Source organism: Bremia lactucae, linkage group LG16 (genome assembly GCF_004359215.1).
Source record: "Bremia lactucae strain SF5 linkage group LG16, whole genome shotgun sequence".
Taxonomy (NCBI): Eukaryota; Oomycota; class Peronosporomycetes; order Peronosporales; family Peronosporaceae; genus Bremia; species Bremia lactucae.
The window spans coordinates 526,026-537,394 of NC_090625.1; the positions used below are offsets into that span (position 1 = coordinate 526,026).

Sequence of the window (11,369 nt, forward strand, 5' to 3'; positions counted from 1 at the left end):
CCAAAGAAGCGCGCCTGAAGCAACACTTCGTTGTTCGGCGGCTGGTACATGGCGCGAATCTTTTCCTTAAAGATCGCCCATGTAGGGAACGCCTTTCTGTCCGCCATAAGCGCCGAGTAAGCCCACTCTGAGGCCTTACCGCGCAGATGCGACATGGCGTACGACACCATCCGGCTGTCGTCCTCGATGAGCTGGGCGACACCGCATTGCTCCACGGCTAAAAGCCAGTGGACAATCGTGTGCGCCGCAGTTCCATCGAACTTAGGCGGGTCCATCTGAATGGGCCTCGGCTGATGCGGCCGGGCAGAGAGCATCTCAACACTCCTGTTGAGAGCCTCGCTGTGATCCTGCTCATGCCTCAGCTCATCCTAAGTCTGAGTGACGGACCCCGCCGCAGCATGGCTCTGTGCCTCGGACGCGGCCCTCCGCTGTCCGAGCACAAATGCCTCAAACTGCTCCAACTGAGCAACATGTTGCTCAGGAGGACTACCCAGGAGCCTGGCCAGGGCTTGTTCACCAAGTCCTTGCGCCATTAGCCCTGCTACCTCCCGATGATGTTCGGATAGGTGGAAAAAATGAGCCCAATCAATATTGAGGCTCATCCTCACGTACACACGCAGAGATGCGGGTCGTGGGAAGGATTTCAAGTGCTACCAAGTGTAGGCGGGCACGTCGTAATGCGGCCACGCTCTACTTAGACACACACCCTAGCACAGCGAGGAAGCGGTTAAACCTGCTTCTCTTGCGTGCAGTGAGGTAGTTGTGGTGGGCGCGCAAGCGACCTCACCCAACACACTAAGAACTCTGGTAAAGTGACGTCACGGGAGCGGTAATCCGTCTCCTCGTGCGCACTTACCAAGTAGGTAGTAAATTTCAGACTGATTTATATTTAATAGAATTAAATACAAATACCTATTTTTACCAATTAAAATGTTATCTCTATAGATACCATTTAATATGTATTGCGAGCGTATCTTTATAGATCCCTCGCGTAACGGATGACGCTAGCCGTCATCCCTCCTAATGTGAATGCACCCATGTGCATCACATCCACAAGGGTTGGTCACAAATGTGCATCACACCCGAGTGTTGGGTCTAACTACTATTATTTAGTAATTGACCATCCCCTTAAGTACACCAAGTGTACTTAACGGGGACTGTGTAACATAGGGGCAACTTTAGGCCGTTACAACATCTTACTTGTTTGCTAAAGGAAGATGTAAAATGGTCATGGTAATTGTCAGCGTTCCTTTGAGGGTATCAGGTAAAGCTTAATGCAATGCACAGATATTTTGAGATTTTCTTGTATCTTGCTTTCTAAACTAGTATCCCTGTTTCAATCCACCCGACTATCAAATGGTCGAACTCTGACGCTGCCTGTGCTTGTGCACAGCCATCAGGATCTAACTCCACAGTGTGATGGGTTGTCTGGTTGTCACACTGAGGTCGTACAAACGACCTAATTATAAGTGAGGCGATTATCCTTACTTGTAGTACATAAATACGCATGTAGACGCTCCAAGACGTCCATCAGATGGCCATCTGACAAGCGAGAAGCAGGCATCGTCATGGATCGATGATGCCAATGCATGTCTCAAATTTCTCGAGCGATGGCAAACCAATTACATTTATCATCCAAATCTGGTGCAATGAAAATATCCTAGCCTTGTTTAATCATCAAGGCTCTCAACAGGCAAAACTGTTGAGGTTGCAACACGTACAGACCCCTTACCTACGATGTCGCACACGCGTCGTCCGAAAACCTTACGGATAGAAAGTCATTGGACCTGAGGTTGGCGCAATAGACTACCAAGTGCTCAGAATCTGAATGCGCAATTCCCGGTTCAAAGGATGTGGAACACATAGGGGCCAAAGTAAATATAACTTTCCAAGCATATGTCTTATATCAGAAAATTAGACGCATTACATGTGGGTAGCTCGTTTCAATGCATATCATCATCCAGTATAGGAATGATAAAGGAAAAAAGAAATCACAATTTTAAATAATATTGTCAATATCATACATGGTATTACTGGGCAGCTAGACGCGCAAATGGGCAGTGGCGATACTTAATTTCTTTATATTATAGAAAGTTGAAATTTTAAGAAGTATAAGTACGTAAGAACTTCATACATTAATTACAGTTTTGCTTTATACAAAGCCTTCCTTAGTATTTACGTTTAGTTGCAAAGTCACGATTCGCAACTTTAAATCCTTTCTTTAAACGTTGTATTCGAAGGCACCTTACCTGTAGAATCCAAGCTTGAAGTGAGGCAAAGGTACCTAGTAGCACTTCGTGGTCCGTTCAATAGGTACGTACATAACATCCAACATTGACATGTCGAATGAAGAAAAAGAGCGTTATCACGCCCCCCAGGAAGGCCTGCACGCTAAGAGTGAGTTGTTCACTCACTTTAAAGACCTCAAAAGTAATGCGGTTAAACAAATGAGTTCAACCGAAGGCGGGCCAGCCGTCAATATTGCCAGCTCTGCAAAGAGACGTTAAAAATGCGGCTATAACCGTCTTATTCAATATAAACTCGACGCGGCCCAGAAAAAATACCTTCCTTCAACAGCAAGCCTCTCAGCAGGCAACACTGTTGACAGAACAAGGTGCTTATAGATGGAAATGTTAAGACAGCAGCATTTCCATGCTGCTGGTGGGCCGACGCATTCGCATCGACCCGAAAGCTTATAAAAATGATCTCCAAGCTCAAGGAAGTCGAAGGTGACTCCTTGTTAAGGTGGTTCGTCGAATTAGATGATGACATTAAGTTCGACGAAAGTGTAGTTTCCAGGACCAATCTGGACGGATGATCCAAATCTGGGCCTTAGGCTGAAGTTTTACGACCCAGATGTGTTTGGGTCGTACGAGGTCTCTATGACACGGCTCAGACGAACGTTTAAGCGACCACGTGCCGAATTCAGGGCTCGAGCATAGCTTTTGTACTCAGAACAGGGCAAGCGTGACCTTCACGCTTATGCTCAGCATATACTAATTGTATTATGAGTAGGCCAATTGATGATGACACTGGTTACTGTGTTCATCAAGGTTCCGCTTGTTCCATGCAAGACCCACCTGTTCTGCCTCAAAATAGAGACCCTAGATCAAGCGATCTCTATAGCCAGACAGGAGGACATTTGTCTGAAACAACAATTCGTTCATTCGGTTCCTCTCGTCAAAACCGAAACGACAAGAGACCAGCGGTCCCGAACCAGTGCACCTATGTCATTCTGAGAGCGATAAACCTCTCTCCTGAAATTAGGAGAGATTCAAAAGATGCAATCGCTGTCAAAAGACAGTGCATTACACCTATTAGTGCAGCGTCCCACGTACAATGCAAAAAAAAGAGCAAAACGATCGAACTCCCACAAAGAATAGCGGATGACGTGGGTTCGGCGCTGTTGCGCAACAACGATACAGATCGACACTAGATGATCGGGGTCAGTAGGTGCGGAGGACTCTGCTGTTCACAACGTCTAGAGAATTCGCAAACCTTCTAAAGAAACATATTCTCCCAACACACAGCCCACTGTGGGCTACTGCCCCCTGGTAGCGAGGTTACCCTCATCCGCTTGATAATTGATGTGACTAAGGGTTTATCAATTCGTTCCCTAGTCAGTTTGGGGCGTCGAACAATTTCAATTGACACCAGTCGCTATAACAATGTAGCTTAAGCTCGTTGAGCGCAATACACGTCTAACGAGGATGACAGTACGCCTCGCGACAGGCGCATCTGTAACAACTAAGAAACGTGTAGTTAAAATCTAATATACGCTAGAAGGTCAATAGTACGACTTTCTCCTTTGCCTCGTCAAGTTTATGTTGTATAAACTTGGCGGTGGCTGAATGGAGGGCCTCTCTGTCCAAATCGGACAGCATGGCCATGATGGCATCACCCCCTACGGTCGAACTCATTCGTTCGATCGCACTCCTGTAAATGTCACTTTGAAAGGACGCGAAACGTGATGCGAATTTCCATTATCATCGACATTTCATTGAAATGATAAAACTGTGGTCCTTGGACGGACTAGAAAGTGCTCGGGGCACTGCCGACTTGTATGCTTCAGTACAAGTCCACTTTGCATTGCTTTAACACAAGTGGTGCCACACGTCACTTCACGTACACTGGAAGACTCTTTAGAAATACTTGCTTTAAAGAGGTTTATAAGTAAACTGAATTTAACATAATTAACCTCTTCTATTTATATCTATATCTTTTTTCTACTAACTTAATAATACAATAATATTAAACGCGTAATAAAGTCTGATATGTCTATCTCTTTGCGCGCGTCCAGTGCTGACTGGACCGTGGAGCAAGTATATATCGAGGCCCATTAAATAAGCTTTTCGAATAGTATCATGTTAAGTAACATTCCCAAAATATGATCTACCTTTTAGATAATAAATTATTTAACGACCTTTAAATGTTAATTTAATTTAACGATTTATCCCCGTTCATTTGGGGGATACCTTTGGAAGCACGAAAATTTGAAAATTTGTCTGTGACGCAGAAATGGTGAGAGAGACAAACCTCATACTCAACTCCTAATTCATAGATATTCATGATTAGTAATTAATTGAAGAAGCCCTTCCGGTCTTTTAAGAAAAATTTCCATGGCCAGTATTCAAGAACATTACATTTGTGATGGGTGGATTAATTAAGTTGGTGGGTGGAAATAGTAAGCAATTTGATCAGTCAGATTCTACCTGGCGGGGTGAAAATAGCAAAGTTCGGTGGGTGAAAATAGCAAGTAATTTGATTGGTCAGATTCCACGTGGGGTGGAAATAGCAACTTGGGTGGGGGAAATAGCAAGTTCCTTTCTTTGTTGTTTATGAATCTAAACAAAAACTATTAACTTGTATTTTTAATTACATAGGGTATGATATATTATCTTCTTTATATTTTACTATTTTTATTATAATTTTATTTCAGCCCTGCAACTGCAAAAAAATCATATTGGTGTGTTTTGACCACTAGGTTACCTTAAGCTCTATCTTTTTGAAAATAATATAAAAATTATTAAATCGAATTCTCCAATTATATCGTCTGTATTCCTGACGCTTGGAAAGAAAAAGCAGGCCCCATTTTATAAGCGACACGAAACGCATTGCAGCCTGAAGAAGTTACACATACAATTACCGCTACGCTGATGATGTACTACGAAACCATTATCGAGAGGCAAAAAAGTGTCATGTCACTGACACTTATACTCTGCAGCGGCCAAGCCCATACAGCATAGCCCGTTCAACCTGTTAAGATTTAGCTCACCTTTCTATAAAAATTCACTCTGAAGGGGTAGTACACGTCGCAGTGCAGGAAGACTAAGAGACGACATCGTACGGTTGTACGGGCAAAGACGTCGGGCATGTAGCAAAAGATCTTGCTCACAATCGTGCGTGTTTACGGTAGCGTTGATTCTTTCGGCGCAACGACTTAAATAATGCTATTTTCGCCTTAAATGCCTGTTCTGCTACTTCTGGCGGACGAATGGAACACGTAACTTGCACTTTTCTTAAACGCGCAGAAAAACGCTTTTTTTGCATAGCGGTGACACTACTTTCCCATTTTCCATCCAATGATAAATGAGCTCCTCACAAAAGTACAGGTAAAAGCCTAAAAGACCGTGTCGGCTACAACCCTACACGGTCTTTCGGTGTCGCATCGTTGCTCTGCGATCACAATGCGCATGTTTCCCATTGCGTGCGTCGAGCTCTCGGGCCAAGTACGGAGTGGCCATTCTCCAATTTTCTCGTTCTTGAGAAGATATCCTCTATATCTCGTTCTTGGCTGACGATCTCACCACTCTCTTGTCATTATGGTGTACTCGCCAAGCCTTTACCTCGTCTCTGCTGCCTTGGCCACCGTGATGCTCAAGATGCAGGAGGCGTCAGCGGGTTCGATGTTCTACGGAGCGCATACAATATCCAATACGACCGAAGTGATTGACAAGTCGTTTCCCGGAAATGGCCGTGAAGTGGATGAAATCGATCGTAAGATCGTGGTCACGATCGATTCGACGCTCCCTGATATCACCACGATCTCGACCGTCGTCGTGCAACATCCCGAGCTCTTGTCGAACGTAACTGTACCGCCGATTGAGCCGATTTCGACGTTAGTGGGCAGATCTGTTTTGGCTCAGCCGCCAGTGTCACCTGATGCGAACCCAGATGCGTACGTATCAAAAACACCACCTTTAGTTGTCTCGGGAGAGAAAAAAGAGGACCCGAAAGACTGTGCTACTGGTTGGAAGGAGCATGTACCAAGCGTTAAGAAAGGAATTTTAAACAATGTGATGCAGAATCACACCATCGTGCGGGATCGTCGACTCGCGGCTTATGATAACATTGATATTCGAAAGCTCGAGGAGTTTTTTGGACCATTAGTGTTAAAGTGGGTAGAACTTCCTACTATTGGAGTCGCGGCCTCGGCGCCGTGGCCTGGTCCGTATTGGCCCGACTACCAGGACAGTATTAATGTCATCTGGAATCAGGGTGATATAAGTGCCTCACAAAAGTACGCTACTGCTTTCGGTCATGATCCTGGAACGTTTATGAGTCAAATCTCGAAATTTCACGGAATCGAATCCGAGATCATAACCTCGCCGTGCAAGCACCATAAAGACTGCGATTCAACCAAGTCGTTGACCGCCTGTGCGATCCGAGAGGGCAGTGAAGAAGGCAAATGCATTGAGACATGGCTCGGGATTTGCCACGCTTGGTCCGCTGCCGCCACGGTCGAGTCTGAGCCGAATTGTGACGTGCATTACAATAATCAAACGTTTCATGCACTGGATATCAAGGGTTTACTATCGGTCCTATACGCCGATACAATGGTACGTGCGATCTTTACGGGTGTGCGGTACAAACATGGCAAAAAAGATCTGGATGAGTACGGACGTGCGCATGACCCGATCTTACGGGATCTCAATCCGGGCTTTTTTCACATTACAATCTGTAACCTTCTTGGAATTTTCCAAAAATCGTTCGTAGTCGACATCTCGGCCGACGAGGAAGTCTGGAACCAACCGGTTCGAGGGTATGAGATTGCTGAGCAGACGGAAATGACGCCTCAAGAAGCGGCCCGGACGTTCTACGGATTGGAAGAGTATCCGTGGAATGCCGAGGCTAAGAGGATCGTCTACGTCCAAACACGTCTCACGTGGGTCCTCGAGTCATACGATGACGGAAGTCTCGTGGAATCGGGTCGAGTTGACAACTATACGACAGGGGAATGGTACTACTATCTACTTGAATTGGATGAATTTGGAACCATCATTGGCGGCGAGTGGTTGTACCATTCGTGTACAAACCACCCTGACTTTTTGTGGCTTGTGGCTGCGACACCACAAGAAAATGCCAGAAGTCGCGCTGGCATTAAGTACGACGAAGTGAAAATGCTGCTGACGAAGTCGGTGGAATGCTCAGCTAGGGAGTAACGTGACAACTTGCGAGTCCACGCAGAACACAAGCAATAGTTGTCGCGACGTTTGACGCAAAATTACATTCAAAGGGTTCACTAGTACTTTTAAAATTGTTGCTTTGTAACTTGTAATTTTTAAATGGTGCTTTTCATGCATTTTGTTGTTGTGCGAACTTTAGCCTGGAATGCAATTGACATGGAAGTAGGCAAGCTTTAGATGCGTCTACTAATCTACGTCTTCGTTGCGTCTGGTAGACGATACGACTTCATTTTTCCTACATACGTATGCGCATGGCACAGCTCGTTAATAAGCTGGAGCACGGCATGCGCTGATGCAAGAGCAATTTTAATACAAGGCTTACTTCCCTACTACAGGTGTTGAGTTTAATGAGGTAATTTAACTGCAATTGTTATTAAATTGCACGCTTCCCCGTGCTTAGTACTTGGCGATTACGCTGGTTGTGCAATAATTAATATCAGCACGTAAAAATGACTTAATTACATAATATTCCTCATAAAAACACAAATCGAGATTTTCAAAAATTATTTCTGAGAGCCCAAATAATCTTTATACTTTGTAAGCATATTGAAATTCTGCGAGTGTAATGCAAATTACACACTAGTAAAACAGTCGTTTTTCACAATGTCGTTGGCCAATTTCATCCATCTCTACGCTCTAGGACATCAGGTTTCGTCAAGCCATGTTATAGTAGGCTTAGCGCGAAACGTTTTATGATAACAAACGCGGGGAAAAGGCTGAGAGAGATAGCTTGCAGTGCGGAATGAAACACAAGTGATAATGTACTCGTTCTCAGCCTCAAATTTACTTTAGTGGGGTAAAATTCTTAAACGAGAAAAGTATAGAGTGCAAAAACATGGAGCGCAGTTTTCTATCTGTTTTCAATTGTTGAAAAGATCACAAAACACCCGACATTAAACCAACCTTCTGATTATATTGGCACGTCTTTTCGTGCCATGCTTTCGTAATGAAGTTTCGATCCTAGTCGCTGCATTCCAAGTAAAGAAAGCTCATTTCCCAATTTTCTCGAAAAGGAGATTACAAGAACCTTCTGAATTGCTCTTTTTGTCGATACTATTCGCACGAATATGGTTTACGCGCCCAGCCTCAGCCTCGTTTCTGCAGCAGTGGCCGTCGTAATTTTAAAGGTACAGGAGACTTCAGCTGGTTCAATGTATTACGGTTCATTTACCGTGGCAAATACAACCGATGTGATTAGTCCATCATTCCCTGGATATGGTGCCGACGTGGCTGATGACGACTGCGCGTTTGAGGTGACAATTGACTCAACACTTCCGGACTTAACCACCATCCCCTCCGTAGTTGCGCCGTTTCCAGAGCTATTGTGCAACTCAAGCGTGGTTCCGACCGAGCCAATCTCGAACAAAGTCGGCACATACGCGAGAGGTGTAACATCTCCTAATGATTGCGCCACTGGTTGGCAAAAACCTTCATTGGCTCCCACAGTCCAATTGAACAGGAACTTGAAAGCCAGCTCTATAGTCGACCAAAGCCTCAAGCGAAAACGCCGCCTCGAGGGCCTAAATACGCCTGACGTAGCAAGGCTCGAGGCGCACTTTGGTGCCACAATAGTTACCAACTTAGAGTCACTTCCGTTAGGAAATATATTCTCCAAAACGGTTTGGCCTGCTCCGTATTGGCCGTCTTATCAAGACAGTATCAACATTGCTTGGAAGAAAGGAGAAGCTAGTCCGGCTGAAAAGTATGCAACTGCTTTTAATCTGAATGTGACGGAATTCATGGACAACGTCTCTGCTAAAAATGGCGTAGATTCCCGAAATCAATCTCCAATATGCACCACCAATAGTGACTGCGTCTCGGATATTTCTGAAAAGATTCCGAAAGCTTGCGGCATTCGAAGCGGCAAAAACTCGGGCTATTGTATTCCCAAGTGGTATGGTGTTTGCCACGCTTGGGCTGCGGCGGCCATCTCAGAGAACGAGCCCAAGTGTGCAGTCACGCACAATAACGTGACGTTTCATCCGCTTGACATCAAGGGTCTCATAACAAACATTTACGATGGAGTAGGTGTCAAATCCGTATTTACTGGCATCCGCTACCGAGGTGGTAATGATGTCAAGGATAACTTTGGAAGGCAATCGAGTCCAGAATTCCGAGATTTGAATCCTGGGTACTTTCATATTGCCGCCACCAATATTCTTGGCGTTCTCAACTCGACGTTTATTGTCGATGTGTCTGCTCAACGAGACGTGTGGAATCACCCTGTTCGAAGTTTCCAAGTTGATGAGAAGACTCCCATGTCCCTCGAAGTGGCCGCGCAAACCTTTTACGGACTCGCGAAGTATCCATGGAACGAAGCTGCTAGCAGCATCGTTTATATAAAGTCCCGACTCGTTTGGGTCATTGATACGTATGACGATGGAGGCCTTTCGTCGCCGGATGCAATCAATCGGTATACAAAGTTTACTGACTTAACTTATCTACTTGAATTGGACGATTTGGGTGATATAATTGGTGGTGAGTGGTTATACAACTCGACTAGCAACCATCCTGACTTTTTATGGCTCGTTGAGTCAAAACCTGATCCAAATGCTGTGACAAGCTTCGGTCTCAGAAATGCGGATGTGAGTATTCTTATGGAAAAGTCGGTGGCTTGCTAGTGTAAGTAACAGCCATGTAGTACGAAAGCTCCTTTAAGGAAATACAACACTGAATTCAATTCTACCGTATTTGTTAATCGCAATGATAGCAATTTATTTTACATCGCCAAGTCGCGCTTTCAACAGCATTTTCGATAGTAGTGAACAATCACAATTGACTTATGAATCATGAAGTAAGAATCCTGGATTCGATGACACTTAAGATCAAATACATCATCCAATCGTCACAGAGACGAAACCACTTCTCGCATTATGAGCTTGTGTACAGCGATGATTTTTTGCAAGTAATTATACTTCCTATTCAGGAGTTTGTGTATTACGTCATATCCTGATTTTTATTCCGTGTATCACCCCTGTTATTCGTTCAACTCTATTCACTATTGGAATACTGTGAGAATTCTTAGGACCCGTTTTGTAGGCGGGCACGTCGAAATGCGGCCATGCTCTACTTAGACACACACTGTAACGGGGTGTATCGTTACATTAAATTAACACTTAAAGGTTGTTAATTAATATATTATCTAAAAGGTAGATAATATTTGGACGATATTACTTTATATAGTAATATCCTGAATTCTTATCCATAAATAGGTATAGCCATTATATCTATTTATTCCGCAGACTAATCAGCTGTAGAAGTAATCAAAGCGAGTTACAAAATAAGATAGAGATAAGAATTCATTTACATGTTTAGTATTAGGTTATAGTTAAGTCAGCATTTACAATGATAGATTAAGAGACACTTAACTATATTAATACAGTTTTCATTTTACCCTCTTAAGTTAACTTGTCTTAAGAGAAGTCTTCCTCTGCACGTACAGTGTACGTCACCTAACAAAGGCACCACTCACAACTGAAGCAGTGTGAAGTGGACTTGTACTGAAACAGTACAAGTCGTAGTGCCCCGTTACACCTGGTAGCACTTTGTAGTCCGTCCAAGGACCACATTTCCCACATTTAACATGGACATGTTAGATGGTAGTGGGAATACGCATCACGTTTCCCCTGAAAGCTACTCCTTTCTAAGTGATATAGAAAGGAGTGCGGTTGAACGAATGAGTTCATCCGTAGGAAACGATGCAATCCTGGCATTACTGTCCAACTTAGACAGAGATGCCCTCCATTCAACCGTCGCCAAGTTCATACAACATGAACTTGACGAGATGAAGGAAAAAGTAGCCTTGCTGAATCAGCAAGGCTCTCAACAGGCGGAACTGTTGAGATTACAACAGGTACAGACCCCTGTACCTGGGATGACGCAAACGCGTCGTCCCGAAACTCT

The 11,369-nt window shown here is 44.3% G+C and overlaps 2 protein-coding genes across 2 annotated transcripts; both read left to right on the forward strand.

Moving 5' to 3' along the window:
• Window positions 1-5,822: 5,822 nt before the first annotated feature.
• Window positions 5,823-7,442, forward strand: CCR75_006255 (uncharacterized protein; the record flags this gene model as incomplete). Its single annotated transcript, XM_067964325.1, has 1 exon — window positions 5,823-7,442. One exon carries the CDS (start codon window positions 5,823-5,825, stop codon window positions 7,440-7,442), a length of 1,620 nt encoding a protein of 539 aa, XP_067819431.1.
• Window positions 7,443-8,533: 1,091 nt separating this feature from the next.
• On the forward strand, window positions 8,534-10,087 carry CCR75_006256 (uncharacterized protein; the record flags this gene model as incomplete). The annotated part of the gene is made up of 1 exon (XM_067964326.1): window positions 8,534-10,087. The coding sequence occupies one exon, from the start codon at window positions 8,534-8,536 to the stop codon at window positions 10,085-10,087; it is 1,554 nt and encodes a 517-aa protein (XP_067819432.1).
• Between the last annotated feature and the right edge of the window lie 1,282 nt (window positions 10,088-11,369).